This window comes from Symphalangus syndactylus, chromosome 9, assembly GCF_028878055.3.
Source record: "Symphalangus syndactylus isolate Jambi chromosome 9, NHGRI_mSymSyn1-v2.1_pri, whole genome shotgun sequence".
In the NCBI taxonomy this organism is placed as follows: domain Eukaryota; kingdom Metazoa; phylum Chordata; class Mammalia; order Primates; family Hylobatidae; genus Symphalangus; species Symphalangus syndactylus.
Genome location: NC_072431.2, coordinates 81,982,386 through 82,001,426, shown reverse-complemented (window position 1 = coordinate 82,001,426; position 19,041 = coordinate 81,982,386). Strand labels below are relative to the sequence as shown.

At 40.6% G+C, this 19,041-nt stretch overlaps 1 protein-coding gene across 1 annotated transcript in view; it reads left to right on the top strand.

Annotated features, from left to right (window-relative positions):
- The window catches only part of ABCA13 (ATP binding cassette subfamily A member 13), a 514,266-nt gene that overhangs the window by 472,806 nt on the left and 22,419 nt on the right, over positions 1-19,041 (top strand). The window contains exon 59 of the mRNA XM_055294536.1: positions 7,225-7,317. Within this exon, the coding sequence (XP_055150511.1) occupies positions 7,225-7,317 (93 nt within the window). The remainder of the gene's footprint in view (positions 1-7,224; positions 7,318-19,041) is intronic.

The window sequence follows — 19,041 nt, the reverse complement described above, 5'->3', positions numbered from 1 at the left end:
GTTTCTTTGCATGCCTTAAAAATTTTTATTGAAAGCTGGACATTTTAGATAATTGTAGCAGGTCTAGATTCTGATTCTTCCTGCCCTATGGTGGTTATTGTTGCCAATTTTTTTTAAAGTTTATTTGTTTATTTTGTGTTTGTGTCTTATTTGCCCAAGATAAATCTATGAAAACTCTTTCTCCTTTAGTGAGTAGCTACCGACTCCTCTACTCATTTTTTATTTTTTATTTTTAGTTTTTGAACCGTCTCACTCTGTCACCCAGGCTGGAGTACAGCAATGCAATCTCGGCTCACTGCAACGTCTGCCTTGTGGGTTCAAGTGATTCTCCTGCCTTAGCCTCCCAAGTAGCTGGGATTATAGACGCCTGCCACCATGCCCAGCTAATTTTTGTATTTTTAGTAGAGACAGGGTTGTTGGTCAGGCTGGTCTTGAACTCCTGACCTCAGGTGATCCACCCACCTCAGCTTCCCAAAGTCCTGGGATTACAGGCATAAGCCACTTGGGCAGTTTGTTTTTTAAAATTTGTTCTCATTTTTTAAGACCGGCTCATAGGAGTCACTCTGTTTATGCATAGGCTAGTTGCTAGTGAGTGACTGGGCACAAGTTGTGCTCAACCACCTCAGGCCAACAAGGTTTTTTTCTTTGCAAATGTATCTGTGTGTGGATAGTGAAGAAATTCAAAGTTCAGGCTATTTTCATGTTAGCCTAACTTTACTGGCTCCTTTTGTGTCTCTCCTATGTGCATGTGGACAGCCTCTGGGTTGACAAAGAACATGTAGCTGGCCTGGGCCCTCTCCAATCTCAGCTGCACATACGTGCAGCTACAGCTATATGCATGCTATATCCATGCAATTCCAGTCTAGTAGAGGCCAGATACTGGAGGTATTGGCTTTTTCTGCTTGGCTCCAAAATAATCAGGTATATCAACAGTGTCACTGGACCTGGGCATTACCCAATGGTCCAAATTGTTTGCACCCTCTTCAGCCAGGGCAGAGAAGCTGCTGATCCTCACGGTCTGCCCTTCCTGCCAGTAGTTGCATGTTGACGAAACTAGGGAGAGTGGGGAGCAGCCTATGGCTGGAATGCCACTGATTATCAGTCTTCTTATCCTAAGTTTAGCAGTTTGTCAGCTAAAAGTGCTTCTTAGATTGTGGTATGCCTTTTTGTTCAATTTTCAGAATTTTGAAATGGCTATTTTTGTTAATTTTGTCCAGATTCATCATTGCCTTTTGAGAAAACAATTTACCAGTTTATTCATTTGACCCTAGTTGGAAGTCCTACCCTGGGATTTTCTGTTGTTGTTTTTCTTGTATTTCACTTCAGAAAATAAAATTTTACATTGAAATGAATTAAATTTGATAAATCTTCTACTTTATCATAATGCATACATGTGTTTGCTTAAAATGATCATTTTGCTTTGCCAATTCTAGAAACTCTCTACATTCTTGTATTTATTTTGCTGGAGTTTGTTTGCTGGCATGAGAACATGAGCCTTCATGTTCATGCAGGGGTTCTAAGATTGGGTAAAGTGGTGTCACGATAAAAATTTCATTTATTTCTCATATAATTATTGTAGATTGTTCTCAGAAAGACTGCGTATCATTGCAATTTCTCTTTTATATCCTCCTATTCATTTGGTTTCACATTAAATATATATATATTCATTTCCATGAATCTGTCCATATCCATGCAGTGCAAAGATCAAAATTACTCACTGTTAATGAAGAGTGGGGAAGCTTATGATTTATTCTGTGATTCTAAAATGGCAGCGTTTGTTGAAAAAAAGTCTCTGTATTGGACATTTTCCCCTTAACTTTGAGTTCATTTATCATTGCCTCTTCTGGTTCCTTACCCCAGGGAATCTTGGTAAAGCATGGAGCAGGAAACTGAGGATAAGAACCTTGCATACTACTTTTCTTACTAAGGGAGTTGAAATCAGTATAATCAAGAGTAACCAACGCTACTTTTTTCTCACACATCCAACATCATGAATTCCAATATAACTCCTGAAATCTCTGCATTGCCTAGCCATATTTCTGTACCAATTAGATTATCCAACCATACAGGAAATTTTGTGTTTATTTTTTGAAGCTGGCACACCTTACATGGCCAGAGAAGGAGAGAGTCAAGGGGAAGGTGCTACACATTTGCTAACAAACAGATCTCGTGAGAACTCACCCACTATCACAAGAATAGCAACGGGGAAACCTGCCCCATGATCAAATCATCTCCAGCCAGGCCCTTCCACCAACATTGGGGATTACAATTTGACATGATATTTGGGCAGGGACACAAATCTAAATCATATTATTTTATAACTGGCCTCTCCCATATCTCATGTTTTTCTCACATTGCAAAACACAATCATTTCTTCTCAAAATTCCCCCCATGTCTTAACTCATTTCAGCATGAACTCAAAAGTCCACAGTCCAGAGTTTCATCTGAGAAAAGGCAAGGCCCTTCTGCATGAGCCTGTAAAATAAAAAACAAATTAGTTACTTCCAAGATACATTGAGAGTACAGACATTGGACAAATACACCTGAACAAAAAGGAAGAAATCAGCTAAAAGAGAGAGGCTACAGGCCCCGAGCAAGTCCAAAACCCAGCAGAGTAGTCATTAAATTTTAAAGCTCCAAAATAATCTCCTTTGATTCCATGTCCCACATTCAGGCCACACTGAAGCAAGGGGTAGATTGCAAGGCCTTGAGCAGCTGCGCCCCTGTGATTCTGCAGGGCTCAGCTCCCATGGCTGCTTTCAAGGGCTGGCATTGAGTGCCTGTGGCTTTTCCAGGAGTGCAGTGCAAGCTGTCAGTGGATGTACCATTCTGCGGTTTGGAGGGTGGTAGCCCTTTTCTCACAGTTCTACTAGGCAGTGCCCCAGTGGGGACTCTGTGCGGGTGCTCAAATCCCACATTTCTCTTCTACACTGCCCTAGTACAGGTTCTCCACGAGGGCCACGTCCATGCAGCAGACTTCTGTTTGGACATCCAGGTGAAAGTTTCCATACATCCTCTGAAATCTAGGTGGAGGATCCTAAGCCTTAACTCTTGCCCTCTGTGCATCCTCAGGCTTACCACCATGTGGAAGCCACCAAGGCTTACTGCTTGCACTCTCTGGACCAGTAGCCTGGGATCTATCTGGGACAATTTAACCATGGCTGGAGCTGGAGCAGCTGCAACACAGTGAGCAGTGTCCTGAGGTTATGTAGGGCAATGGGGCCCTGGGCCCAGCCCACAAAATCATTCTTCCCTCCTAGGCTTCCAGGCCTATGATGAGAGGGGCTGCCTAGAAGGTCTCTGAAATGCTTTTGAGGCATTTTTCCCATTGTCTTGGCTATTAACATTCAGCTCTTCTTTACTTATGCAAATTTCTTCAGCCATTCCTCCTTAGAAAATGTGTTTTTCTTTTTTACCACTATGTCAGGCTGCAAATTTTCCAAACTTCTATGCTGTGTTTCCCTTTTAAATAAAAATTTTAATTTCAGATCATCTCTTTGCTCATGCATAACAAAACTGAACTATGCCCCAGTTTCCAATAAGTTTCTTATCTCTATCTGAGATCTCCTCACCCTCGACTTATTGTCTGTATCACTATCAGCATTTTGGTCACAACAATTTAACAAGCCTCTAGGAAGTTCCAAACTCCCTTATTTTCCCATCTTCTGAGCCCTCCAAACTGTTCCAACCTCTGCCCATTATTCAGTTCCAAAGCTGCTTTCACATTTTCAGGTATCTTTATTGCAATGCCCCTCTGTCTGTACCAATTTTCTGTATTAGTTTATTTTCACACTGCCATAGAGAAAAGAAGTTTAACAGGCTCACAGTTCCACAGGCTGTACAGGAAGCATGACTAGGGAGGTTTCAGGAAACTTACAATCATGGCAGAAGGCAAAGGGGCAGTGGGCACGTCTTACATGGCCAGAGCAGGAGGAAGAGAGTGAAAGGGGAAGTGCTACACACTTTTAAACAAACAGATCTCTTGAGAACTCAGTGTCATGAGAACAGCAAGGGGGAAATCGGCCACCATGATCCAATTACCTCCTACCAGGCTCCTCCTCCAACACAGGTGATCACAATTTGATATGAAATTTTTGTGGGGACACAAACATAAACCATATTAGACCTCCACTTGTCTCAACTATGTTTAAGAAACTAACATATAAGTGACTTAATATTCTACCTCTTTAATTAGAGTACCTACAGTGCACCCATAAGATGATTACTTTTAAATTGAAATTAATTAAAGAAATATGTGTTTGTACAGGAAAATATATAAGTCATATTTGGAAAATTTATGACATGTGTCTCTTGGACTTTATGCTAAGCAACTATAACAAAGAAACCTCAATTTACAGTGGCCCAGACAAGACATATTTTTTCCTCTCGCTAAATTCATGTCAGTGGGCTGTGCATCATCAGGCCAACCAAGGCCTTGGGTTCTTTCCACCATGCCACCGTCACCATCATCATGGTTGATGTTGACTCATCAGCACTGTATCTACATCCTAGCTCAAGGGAAGTGGAGAAAAACAAAATCCAGGTCAAGTGCCTTGCTGTATTTCAACATGACCCAGAAATTGTACATTCCATTGAGCTGAGTTTGTTGCATGTCCACATCAAGGTGCATGGAAGGCTGAGAAATATCTTGATCTGAATGCCCATTAACCCACCTAGGAGACTGCTTTATGACTGTTCTCCAATAATATAAATAACACATGCTTCCTGTAGAGTATTTGGTTAATGCAAAATGGTAAAATAAGTAAAGAAAATCCATCATTGGCCGGGCGCGGTGGCTCACGCTTGTAATCCCAGCACTTTGGGAGGCCGAGGCGGGCGGATCACGAGGTCAGGAGATCGAGACCACGGTGAAACCCCGTCTCTACTAAAAATACAAAAAAATTAGCCGGGCGTGGTGGCGGGTGCCTGTAGTCCCAGCTACTTGGAGAGGCTGAGGCAGGAGAATGGCGTGAACCTGGGAGGCGGAGCTTGCAGTGAGCCGAGATTGCGCCACTGCACTCCAGCCTGGGCGACAGAGCGAGACTCTGTCTCAAAAAAAAAAAAAAAAGAAAATCCATCATTAATTTCATTTTTGAGATATTGACAGTCATACTTTTTTGTGTGTTTTTCTTCCTAGGTAGTTTTTTTAACATACCTGTGCAATTCTCTGAATACGCATTGTTATTTTACCATTGCTATACTATGAACTTTCCTCCATGTGATTAATTGACTTTGGTGAACCTCATTTTAATAGCTAACAGATGGATGAACTCTTACTTATATGAGTGATACATTCTCCTACTGTGAAACATTTACCTGTTTCCAGATGTTTACTATTATAAATAAGTTGTTACATGCATTTATATTTTCAGTGTTTTCTAGAGTAAGTTCTTAGGAAAGGAATTACTGCCAAATTGGTGTTTAGAAAGTTATGCCAATTTTTACTCCCACCAGCAATATATGAGATGACATATTTAGAATTACTGAGAAAATGGCCTTAACTTTCTGGATATTTTTTTTTATTTGAGAACTCATTGTTTTTGAGTGATGATTGGAAATAAAAACCCCTTGTTTTTCTCTACAATACACAAAAGTACACATGAACACTTTTCCAGCAAGAAAATATTTTAAAATCAATTGATTTAATGGTTTATATTTTATAATTTGTTGGTATGTTTATTACCCACAAGCAGTTCTTTGAATGGTCTCTACATGTTATTTACCCTTTTTTCTCTATTATATTTTTATTATTTTGTTTTAAACTAACATATATGAGTTCTTTATAGTAAGTATATCAACCTCTACCCAGTATGTCTATTGGAATTTTTTTCTTTCTTTTTTTTTTTTTGAGACGGAGTCTCGCTCTTCTCACCCAGGCTGGAGTGCAGTGGCAAAATCTTGGCTCACTGCGACCTTTGCCTCCCGGGTTCAAGCGATTCTCCTGCCTCAGCCTCTTGAGTAGCTGGGATTACAAGTGCCCCTACCACACCTGGCTAAATTTTTGTACTTTTAGAAGAGACAGGGTTTCATCATTTTTGCCGGGCTGGTCTTGAACTCCTGACCTGAGGTGATCCACCCACCTCGGCCTCCCAAACTGCTGGGATTACAGGCGTGAGCCACCAGGCCTGGCTGGAATTTTTTAATGCTAGTTTGCTGTGTTAAGACACAACGACTACAAACCCCTTAATAGCTTCTTCCATTGCTTTTCTGCTTAGAAAATATCTTCCCATATTCAAATCATTATGTATATAAGATAGTAACATCTTGTTTGGGGCTCTCTTATCTTGTTTTAATGACATCTGCCTTGTAATTCTTTAGTGCATTACCGAATTGCAATTATTTTAGTTATATAGAAAATATTTATGTTTTCTGGAGCAAGTCTTCTTTCATGATTCTTTTTTCATGATTCCTCTTTCATTATTTTTCTTCCTTTCACTAAGTAATTTTAAAGATATACTTTATAATTATTTAAAAATTTTCTCATGGGAGTGATAAATGTAAAATTTTGATTGATTTACTGTATCTGTATTATATTTTAATTATTATAATAATATAATTATAGATTACCAATTTTGTAACATATTTCAAATTGAAATGTCAAAATATAATTTAAATTGTAATTACACATTAAAATGTTATTTATGGTATTATATTTTATATTATACACTATATTAAAATAGAACTCATTTATATTTTACATATAATTACTTATGTTTTATGTTTACACTTAAGGTAATATTTAATATATATACTAACATACTAATATTATTTTATATTACACTAATTTTCATATTATAACAGTTTTTCCATTTTCAAAATATCCATTCTTTTCCTTTCTTCCATGCCTCCTTCCATTGATTCAATATTTCATTTGTGCCTATTAGGCTTTCTTGTTTCTTTTCATAAAACATTCACATTGCTTTGTTAGGATTATTCTTATTTTGTATTTTTGTACTATTGCTAAATGCTTCTCTTCTATATATTTCATAGCTGGTCTTCCTGGTATAAGAAAATACTGATTTTTTGTTAATTGTACAATTGGCTGTCTACATAAAACCTTATTGTTTTCAATAGCTTTTTATTTGGTTAACATGAGATTTCTGTACAAAAAAATTAAGTAATTTGCCCTAATGGTATCTTGTCTCTTTTTTGTCTTGAAAAGTTTGACTCAACCCTCCCCTCTTCAGGAAATGGCTCATTTTTGTCTCTTTTCCTTCCCCACAGCATGGAGGAGTGTGAGGCTCTTTGCACAAGACTGGCCATAATGGTTAATGGCAGTTTCAAATGTCTTGGTTCTCCTCAGCACATCAAAAATAGGTGCGTTGAAGTTCTCCTTTTGCTTAAATATTTACTATGAAATCAAAAGCGTGATGCAGAGTTATGACTGGAGATGCTTTAGAGGCAAGTATGTTCCAATTACCTGCTGGCATAAAATAGGAGGTGAAGGCTCTGAGGGGATAAAATACTGTAGCTAGTAAGTCAAACACATAGCAACTCCCAAACACAGTCTAGTGTTCTCCCTGTAAGGGAGACATTTTGCTTTTCTCTTGCCAGGAGGACATTGCTCCCTCATTGTAGTGACATTGGTAGGGGTGAGAATAAGATTGCAGAGTCAAGATGATGACAGGACACAAAATGTCCTCTTTACATACAAAATGCCTTATGAAAAGGCTGTACTGACATGTTCCTCATCTGCAGTGAATCAAAGTTCCCATTTTATCCTACCAAACACTATCCTTTTGAAAAAGACCATCAGTTTATAAGGGTAGGAGAGGGTTGTTATGGTTGCTTTCCATTTGGATTATGAAAGACTAAAGACTTCTTTCCTGTGCTCATTGATCCTTTATATTTCTTCCTGGTTAATTCTCTTCATGTATTTTCTTCATTTCCTTTTTGGAATCTTAATAATTTTGTTATCAATTTGTGTGAGCATTGTTACATCCTGGTATAACATTAAAAAAAATTAAAGTTGTCTAAATACATGTCCAATTTTCCTTTGATTTGTTTAACCTGTCATTCTTATGCAGAATAATTTATTCATTTATGTTGATAAATCTCTTATTTTCATTTATTCAGTGTTTTTAAGGTTAGGATTCTTAAGCAGAGATTTGGTAAATAGTCATATGTAAATTTTAAATACTTTTAATTTATGGAGAAAATAGCTGATGCTCAGGATTGAGATGACATAGTAGGGGGTGAGTGTCCATTTTTAGAGTTAGGCACTGCTGGGATGGTCAACCTCACAGTTGCTTGCTGCTTCGGGTCAACCACTGGTCAGATGCACCTACTGGAAACTATTCTCGGTATGTACTCTGCCCATCTTTAATAAGTATCATCAAAAGAAAAATAATATTTCATGCTCTCCAACCTTTATGAATGCCTACATAAAGTTTTATAACCCATTCCTGATTGTTTGGTGATTTATGTCTGATTTATGTTTACAAAAGTTTCCCGCAAGAGCCAGCAGGACGAAGCACATGGGGATAGGTTTTCTCTAGCTGTTGCTTTCTATATACTGGAAAATCTGTGCCTGCTTCAGAGTTTGGGTTCCCATAATGTGATATATGGGTTGAGCATGAATTGTTAGTGGATATGAACTGTAGGACTATATTAAACAAGAAATGGCTTGTGGGTTATTCACTGAAACATCAAACTTAATAAAATTTAAAAAATAATTTGTGGCCAGGTATGGTGGCTCACACCTGTAATTCTAACACTTTGGGAGGATGGAGTGGGAGGATCACTTGAGGCCCAGAGTTTGAGACCAGCCTGGGCAACATAGTGAGACCTCATTCCTACAAAACATTTTTTAAAAATTGATTTTAAAAAATTATATCCAAGTATGGTGGGGTGCATCTGTAGTGCTAGCTACTTAGGAGGTAGGAGGATCAGTTGTGTCCAAGAGATCGGGGCTGCAGTAAGCCATGATTGTGCCACTACACTCCAGCCTGCATGACAGAGTCTGAAAAAAATTAAAAAGTCAGTAAAATAAAATAAAATAATTTGTAAAGTGCTTATTCTCCTATAACTATAAACCTATAATAAACAAACACATGATGATGCCTGTTTCCATAATATTGAGATAAAGAATAAAGGATTGATCATGACATAGATGGTAACGATAACTAGATTTTTCATAAACTTCGGCATCCATACCTGGGAGTCAGCAACATCAGAACCCATTTCTCTGATGTGGAGGTGTTGAGATGGATGAGAGAACTTGTAGCGGGGCTCCTTCCTCCGCCTCTCCATCCCTTTCTTTCCATGAACATGAATTGTTAGGAACATGAGTAAGGAAGATTAGGGTCTGGGTGTGGGAAGAGGTTCTGAGGAGATAACTCAGGAGAAGGCGAGGGTTTTGGAGAGAAGATTTTGGCTGAATTTGGGCAGGGATCTGGGTGTCAGGATTTCCCCGTGGAGAGGCAGGAGGCTGGTGAGGAGGGTCCCAGGCTTGGGCTGGGAGACATCTGCCCAGAGGGAGAACAGAAGAGAGGAGCTACAGAAATCCCACAGAGACGGGACCCCGAGGGCAAGGCTTGGGCCTCAGAGACCAGCTCCCCCTGGGAGGGGCAGGTACAACAAGAGCCTGCAATGAGAGCCTAGTGGAGTGAAGCCAGGGGAGCACGAGTGTTTAGCCACCTTTAGCTTCTGAATTGCAGTGCTGACCTTGACCTCATGGACAGTCGGGAACCCTCAAACTTCAGTGCAGGTCTCAGCAAATTCACCTGTGACAGGAAGCTGAGGCTTGCACCTGCTACGGCAGTTCACTCGGACAAAGCAGTCATTTTTCAGGGTGAAGCGGGGAAAGTGGAAAAGGAATGTAAGGATCAGAAAAATGAGGAGCCACAGAAATATAGAGGGAAGAATGTCCATGGCAAGTAGGGACAGATACATGAGAGGAAAAAACAAAATGGAAAGTGAAGTGAAATTTCCCAAACCAAAGAACTTTTCCTACCTCACTCTCTGCCCCAGGCACAGCCCTCAGAGAAGTGGGGCCTCAGATGAGAAACAGCTCTTCCATGGGACTTCAGACCCCACCTGGGCTCCCTGAGTTCATCCCACCTTCCTGAGCCTGGGGAGCAAGACCCAAGCACCGGGATCACTTTCTACCCCAATCTGCGGGTGGCACTGTCTTTCCTTCCCACCCTCTATCGGTTCAGTCAGCCCCGTAAATCCATGCCTGACTCTGCTCTGATTCTCTTCCTTCCTGCTGTGCTCATTTGAGTTGCTTTCTTGGGTCCTAAGCAAAATCTTGATACTTGCACTTCACCATCAGAGAAGGGTTTCCACAGAGGACACCAAATCCCATTCCCATGCTCCTAACAGAGCATTAACACCTCAGCATCCTGCTTCATGCCCGGACTGACCTCATCCTTAGCCCACTGTTTTAAAATATAGTGTGTTAATAGAAAAATTGAAGTACAATAGGGCCAACAGATCAGGAGATGACCGTCTTTGAAAACACCACGTATTACAGTTTCCAATAATAGGGGCATGGCACACAGGGCCCCATGAGGGAGCATCAGGTCAGCCAGGCGGCAGAAGGCAGCTGGAAGGAAACATGATCAAGGGCCTTTTTTGTGGTTTCTATTGGAAGGAAGAGGTGAAATAGGGCAAGCAAGCCTGGGATCTGCTAGTTTGAATAACTTTAGTGGGCTGTGCGCATAGGGGTTGTCCCTAGTTGTCTAGTACCTGTCCCTGGGGTGCCTGGGGTAGGTGGATTGTGGCTTATAATGTGAGAGCCCCTTAGAGGAGGTGTTTGAGATGATGCTTGCTCTGGGTCAGCTGGTTTGTATTTGAAAAAATGAATTTATTTGCAAGTTGTTTACTATCTTTAGGAATTGGCTAGCTCTGGGAAGGGCAGTTCTTCCAGAGTCAGCAAGTCCCCATATTTTCAAAGTACTATAATACAGAAGATAATAGGCATGTTTAACACACCCACTCCAGGACTCACTGAGGCTGAGTGGAGCCATAAGTGCAGGGCCAATCACATTCTCCCTGCCTGGAGGAAGCCAGGCTTGCCCACTTTGCAGAGGAAGGCAGGGAGCTCTGGCTTTGCCAAGGGTTCTGAAGTCCCCCTTCTCTTCCTTGGTACAGACTTTTGTTCTTCCTGGGAATCTTTAATAGCTTGTTTCAGAGCTATTATCTACATAGTGAATTTCCAAACACTTTGAGGTTATAGAGTTGTATTAAAAAGCAAGTTCCTTGGACCCCTGATCTATGGATAACCTAAAGCTCTGTGTGACCAGTCTGTACCAATCATCCATGGAGAAGGGCCTCTGAGAAAAAAAAATGCAATAGGCCACTATCTAGTGTGTATGTCTATCCATTGATATCAAGTTGTTATGTTAACTGTGATGTTGTTTCTTACCTGAGTCACAATTTAAGAAAAGTCAATCAATATTAGATCTTTTGCTGGTAAAATTGAGGCTGTTTGCTTCTGACATTTAATATTTCTTTAACAAATGTTTATTGAAACCCAGCAAGGGGATGCAGAGGTAGGTCTGATGCAGTTTATGCCTGCTTTGGTACTCACAAGTGCAGAGAGTGAGTCCGGCACATGCCCAGTGACATCACAAGGCCTAACAGGGCAGGCAACATAGAAAAGGTATCAACTAGAATGTTCCGTGAAAGGGCCATATATGCCAAGTGGCCTCCAAACCCAGGAAAAGCCGAGAAATCAAAGAAGGAGGAAGACACATCCAGTTTGTTGGTGAAGGGCAATTTCCTGGGGGCGCTTATGAATGGAAGTGTGGTCTTGGGAAGCAGCAAGACAGGTAGACCTCTGCAACATTACTCCCCAGACCCAGGGCTCTTATATCATAGGGAAAGGGCACTTACCCTAGAGAGACAATTGAAGACACCCCTCCATAACAGGCAAGAGTGCTTCATGCGTCATGGGCTATCATTTATGCAATAACGTAAGGGTCGCCTTGATCTAAAGGTGGGAGCACTTGTTCTTACAGGAAGGACAGGAAGTGAAGTAGGAATCAGGAGGCATTCGTGGGCCTAGGCTAACCAGAAGTCAACGTGATAGATTAGTATCCATGATGGAGTCACTTTTGTCTCCACATGGAGCCCTAAGGAGGAGGAGGCCTTTCTTCGTTTGAGGAAATAGGGAAATATCTTAGACCTGGAAGTACAGGTAAAATTTGGTTAAAAGGGGATTTAATTCTAGATTGTATTTAGTAATAAAAACATCACTACAGAATTGGAATTTGAGAGCAAGTAAGAGGGACAGACATATACCAGTCAAAGCAAAGTTTAGATTTCAACATGAAAAATAAAGAAAATCCTCAGGCTAAGTAAAAGCAGCATGACTATTTTAAATATTCCTTGAGCAACCCTCGGCTTCATGGTCTTAACTTCGTTTCTGCAGCTCAGCACTGTTTCACTTCAGGTTGGATAATTCTTGGTTGTGGGAGGTTGTCTGGGCATGTAAGACGTTTAGCATTATCCCTGGCCTGTGCAGCACCCTCACCCCAATTGTGACAACTAAAAATATCTCTTGACATTGGCAAATGTCTTTTGGGCAGCAAATTGTCCTGGTTGAGAACCACTGTCTCAGCTGTTACTTTGTCGTATGTCCCCAGAGACATGGAACATACTGGGAAACCTAGTTACAATAATAGTTAGACCAGATTCCAAAAACATTAGGCAGTCAACCCTGCCTTTCCTATGGCCAGATCTGAAACGTGTTCTGCTCAGTGGCTAAGAGGAGGCAGATGTATGAAGTAGGAGTATGTCAGCAAATGGGCACAAGGATGGGTAGAGGGCGTTGCACACAGGGCATTGTCTTCCCAGAGGCAAACCCTCTGGGCTGTGGAGTGATCTCATTTTGCAGAAGTCTAAGATCCATGGGAAAGGAGTGCCCTCTTCTCCTTTCAGTCTCAGTACAGCTCCAGTATGAGATGGATGAAGTCATAGTGGAAAGCCTGAGAGGAGCTGCAACTCTGCAGGCCAGCGTCACTCAGGTGCTTTCTCATGCTTCTCTAAATACATCCCTACCCCATCTCAGTGTCTGTTCTCACTTGAACACCTTGCTTGGACCACTCCCCATCACTGATTACACAATACTCCCACCCACAGACACCCAGGATGATTCTTCCTTTTTCCTTGAGACTTCTCTGGCTTTTTCAATGCTTGGCATTTTCTTCCTTTTGCTTGTGTTTTTTTCTTTATAGCAGTAATCTTTTCCTCTTCTTTGGCATAAGTTTGCATCTGCCTGCCAAAAGATCTGTTTGTAGAGTGTTTAATATCCACAATCTTACCTCGTTCCAATTCAGTGTTCTCCTCCTGGAGAGCACAGACTTTGTCTTCTATCAGTCCTACTCTTGCGATATGCTCACGCATCCATGTGATTTAGGAGATAAAATCTGAGGGCAATGACAACCAGCCCAGTCCTGGAGGTCTTGGTGTCTGAAAACCCAGGGGTACCAAAATAAAGAGGATATGTGTGGTCCTGAAATGTTTAGGTTTTAGTTCACCAGGAGGTTTAATACTGCCAGATTCTATATTCATTATTTACTAAAATGGTGTCCTATGCTCTTCTCAAGCTCTAGATCTTCTTGTTATAGTTCCTTAAATTATCTTTTTGATACTTCTAAGTAAACAATGCTTTTAACTTGAGATTGGTATTCCAATGTATTTCTAAACTGCTGTATGTGTTCATAAGTTAAGAACTAACGAAATTAAAGTTTAAGGAATTGTGTCTATGGTTTATCACTTCAACAAAATAAGCCAACAATGGATTTCTATTAGTGGGATTTAGTTAAAAGGATTTTCCTGGCTCTAGTTTGGGACCTCATCATGCTCTTCCTGGCTTCAGCCAATACTAACTGCCCCAATCCTGAGTCTGGTGCAGGTGGAAATATTTGTTCAAAATTGGTAACTGATTTCCCAGAAGGACAGACAGCATCTAGAGTATAGAATTTCGGGGACCAACCTCATAGGGAAAAGTGGATTTGCTCCCTCCCTGGTCATCTTGACCTCATTCCAGCGCTTCCCTTCTTCTCTCCCACCCTTGTGACCCTGTGGCCTATTTCAACTGGAGAAATCATCAAGACCCTCCCTGTCCCCTCTCCAGCCTGCAGGACTCTTGCTAAGCCTGCAAGGTCATCACAGAGTGCTCCTCAGATGCATTCTTCAGCTGTCCTTCCTGTGGCATTACCAAAACATACCCTCAAAGGATTATTATTACTTGTTCTTTCTGCAGACCCTTCTCTCCCCTAATCCATTCTCTACTTCTCAGTTTCTTCAGCCTGGACCCAGTTTACACCTGGGCTACACCTGTGCCATTTTCCTCTTGGAGCGGAAGGGGTTACAATGCTGCTGGATGTTGTCCTCCCTTTGGGCTCAATAAACTCCTGGAAAATTCTCTTCTCCCCTTTTACTCCCTGGCAAAGGAAAATTTACCCCTTATAAAATCTGTAGAGTGTGTCCTAACGCGCAATCCTGGACCATCTCTTAGTGATGATATGTCCCCTTGTCTTGCATCACTATATTCCCTTCTTCTTGCCTTTCTAGCCTATAGATATTCCCCTTTCCTAATTGTCCTCATCCTCATCTTTTATCTCTTTTATCTTCACCATTTATTATAGTCTCTTACCTACTGCTCTGAGCAAGGTATATAGATTATCTAGAAAGCTGGATAATAATATTGAGAACTAATTCTTATATAGTGCTTACTGTATGCCAGCTCTAAGTGCTTTATACACATGAATCAATTTATTCCTTATGACAGTCCTACAAAGTAGCTGTTATTATTACCCTTCATCTTATAGGCATAAAAAAGTAGTCGTAGAAAGGTTGAATGACTTTTCCAGGATTACCATCTAGTAAGTAGAGGGACTGAGATTTGAACCCCAGCATTCTGGTGCTACTTTGCTCTATGATGCATCATCTCATGATTGTCCACATTTAACAAATGAAAGAAGTGAGCCTCCTACCTGTGGTGGAGCTGCCTTTCAACTGCAGCCAGTCTGACTCCAAGCTTGCAGGCCTGGTCACCATTTCCGCTTCCTTCCTGCTGGAGCACTTCCCAGAGCCATAAGCATGAATGTGCAAACTCTCGCTGCATCTTCAATGGCGTCTGCACCAGCAACTCTCTCTTGTTGACATGTCTTTTGGCAAAATTTTAATATCTTTTCCAATCCTATTGAGACCTCATCATCCTACTCATTTAATAAGTAATTTCTAATTTCCTGAGAGACACCTCTTGTCAGCTAGCTTTTTGATGGGCTTTCACAAAGTTTTTATTTCTTCATTATTCTTTTCTTTCTTTGTATCTATGTCTGAGAAAGAAATCTGCTTCTTTATTGAGTGTTTTTATTCTGTTTGATGATAACATGATTGATTTCTCTTGGGATACCTTCTGTCAGTGGTTTTATTCTGCTTTATATCCTTGATCTTTTCAGTCAAGAGCAGTTAATAACAGAACATCAACCACATTGACTTAACCATATTCATCGTTATTTGTAGTAAGAATCCAGAGGTAACTGGTTATTGGCGTTCCTTAAGAAGTCCTAGGCCTGACAGTGTGGGTGTTCCCAAAGTGGCTGCTGTAGCTCCACCCAATATATCTGTGTTCTAGGCAACAACTAAGAAAAGCAGAGAAAAGCAAAAAGAGCACATGCCAACTGTCTGTTCCCTCTTAAAGTAGCTTTCTGTCAGAGTCCCACTCAGCAACTTGTACTTAGGTTTATTTGTCACCCCAGCTACAAAGAAGTCTAAGAAATGTAGACTCTAGCTGGGCACTTTGCTACTTAAATAAGGTTAGGTTTCTGTTCTCGAGGAAGATAGGGATCATGGATGTGGACTGGGAAGCCTGCAGCCTCACTTATTCACCTGACTGGATTCTTTTCCTCCGTTGAGGGTAGGTCATTAGGTTGAGCAGCTGAGCTGAACAGACTCTTGGGCTTTCGATTTAAGATTGTCATATGCTATGAAAGAGCACTATATGTAATAAAGATTCATGAATTTATGCGTGAGCACATGATAGAGTGTGTGTGTGTGTGTGGAAGGGGTGTGTGTGTGTGTGTGGCTCAGTTAACAACAGAGCAGAGCTGGAATGGAGTGGCACTCACCTAATAGCCACAGGTGGCTAAAACTATCCTTTTGGGCACTGATGTTTTGTCCCAGGCAATTAGGGATGCATCCTCAAATCCTCTGCATGTCATAAATTGAGCACATAATGGTGCCCTGGTAGCTAGCTGCCTTTGTACTTGCAGACACTGAGCATATTGGTAACTTACCTGGAGGGAACCATTAATGGCTGTATGCTGCACCTATTTGCTTTTCTCCTCCCTTGAACCTGATTGACATAGGAGACTTAAGTCTGACTTAGTAAAAACACTCCTGTCATGGAGAGGAAATAAAGCATGCTTCTGAAGCACAGAGTTTACAATTTGAAATACTCCAGGCCAATTTATGATTTTGGGGTGAGGGAGGATAAAGGTTGTTTATTTTGTTGTTGTTGTTGTTGTTTTCTTTCTTTCTTTTTTTTTTTTTTTTGACAGAGTTTTGCTCTTCTTGCCCAGGCTGGAGTGCAAGTGCAATGACGCGATCTCGGCTCACTGCAACCTCTGTCTCCCGGGTTCAAGCGATTCTCCTGCCTTAGCCTCCCAAGTAGCTGGGATTACAGGCATACACCACCATGCCCAGCTAATTTTGTATTTTTAGTAGAGATGGGGTTTTACCATGTTGGTCGGGCAGGTCTTGAACTCCTGACCTCAGGTGATCTGCCCGCCTCAGTCTCCCAAAGGGCTGGGATTACAGGTGTGACTCAAGGCACCCAGCCTGTTTGTTTGTTTTTCTTTCTTTCTTTCTTATTTTTTATAAACAAAACACAGCTTCAAATGATTTAAAGAAAATTGTTAAGATTATGAGAATTTACATTTCCTTGTGTTATCAACTGTAAACTTTGAGAACCAAGAATAAAAGTAGAATAAACTTCAAAGGATCCTATCATAGATGTGTTGTATAGCCATCTAAGTTAAAATATAAATAATAGTGTAGAAGGGTTTGTTTGTGGATTTTTTTCCTAAAATAATGAAAGGAGGCAGAATGTTGTTTGAGCTCTCAAGCTACCACTGTTTGAGTAGCTGCAAATTAATGTATCACCTTATGTGACACCATATGCTTTAGTGTGGCAAATTTGACTTAATATATTTATAAACCATTACTATAATCATAACATCTCAGATTAAGATTGCATCACCACATAATGAAGCGGATCATTTAAAAGTGAAATAGATAATTCAGTATGTTTATGTCATTTTCACAAATGGGGAAGGAAGTTTGTACGTGATGACATAAAATAATTTCTGCCATGATGTGGAACTATGGAATGATGTGCTACTGAGTTATATTTTTCTACATTTTACTTTAGTTTAAAGCATCATATAATTCACCTGCTGCTACTAACCACTGAATTAATTCTCTTTACTAGAAATGATTTTATTAAGAGAGATAGTGCACCTCCATATCCTCAGCATGTTTCACCTCACCTGCTGTGTGTAATTTGTCATCTCATTTGTTGTCACAACATCATGTTGTATGAACACAGCATTGCTCTGACATAATTAGCTGGGAAGAGTTTCTGATTCTCATGCCATTCTCATGCTGGGCATTTTGGTTAGCTGCCTCTGGTCTTGGAAATTCAGGTCATGAACAGTATCACCCAGAGCTGTCACTTTACCAAAAGTAAACATTCAACATTCATTTTCTAATATTTTCTGTAAGAATAAACAGAATGCTTTTCACTCACAATGAAGATGGAAAATAGAAGTGTTGGAGATATTTTTAGATGGGTGAAGTTGTTGGGGACTCAGACTCACATCATGAGTCCTGTTCATTCATACACATTTACTGAGTAACCACTTTATTAGAGATGATGAAAATGTGATTCCTAATCTCAGTAAACTCGGCATAGTGTAGAGGCAGAAACTAACAATGAATGCAACACAATGTGATAATTGTTCTAAGAGACTGGTGAATGAAATGCTGTGTTGTGCACCTCAGTTTAAACCTGCAAACATTACTGAATGTTTACATAGTGCCAGGGTCTTGGGATTGAGTGGGTAATAAGGCATGAGCCCTGTAAGAACTGGGCTAGACACTCAAATAAAAAAATTATATAAGAAAGACCATTAGCGTGACAAGAAGGTTTCAAAACCCATGAGGTAGGAGTTAGGAGGAGGAAGAATGCACACACATTGTTTTAGGGGAAGGATTGGCACAGGTGGTTTTATGGGTGAGGAGGAATTTAAACCACGTGTATGCTTAGCCAGCTAATCAACTATGAATGCATTAGAGGTAGTGGCACAGAGATGAACAATGCAAACCATGTTTGAAATAGCTTGACTGCAAGTGGAATACAGGTGGAATTGTGCAGCATAAACTTGAAGAGAATCTTTGGGACCAAATCATGGGAAATATTAATTCTAAGGTAAAAAAATGGCAAAATAATAGAGGAACAAAGGGAAGCAAAAAGAAACAGGAGAGTAACTGGCCTATTAAACAGAAATTTTTGTTCTCTAGTAGGAAGTTAAATAAGACAAACTGAAGTCAACTGGTGACCAAGCACGTGGAGAAGGCAGCATGGGTGCAGGAGACGTTGGAGAACACGATAATAGAACTTTACAGCTGGCTGATCTGAGCTTGAGAAAAGGAGGTGCCTTCGGGTTTGGGACATGGAAAGATAGTGATGTCTTTAGAGAAACAGAAGTTGGGTGGGCTGTGAGGGTAAGGAGGATTCTGGGTGTCGAGTATGTTCCTATGGTCGCACTGATGGGCTGTTTGGAGAATTCCTATGAAGAAGGGCTGTTGATACTCATGTCCTTTTTGCTATGGCAAGAAGCAGGAGAGAAAACTTAAAGTTGGGGGTGATTATTGCATACGGTTGAGATGGAGGAATAAGTAGCTGAACTCATCGCAGCTTTGAAGCAATATTTATAAGCTCTGAAGTAAAGTGAGCTGAGCTCAGATTCATGCTGCTGCATTTATTTTAATTATTACTAAACATAGGCAATTTGCCAAATG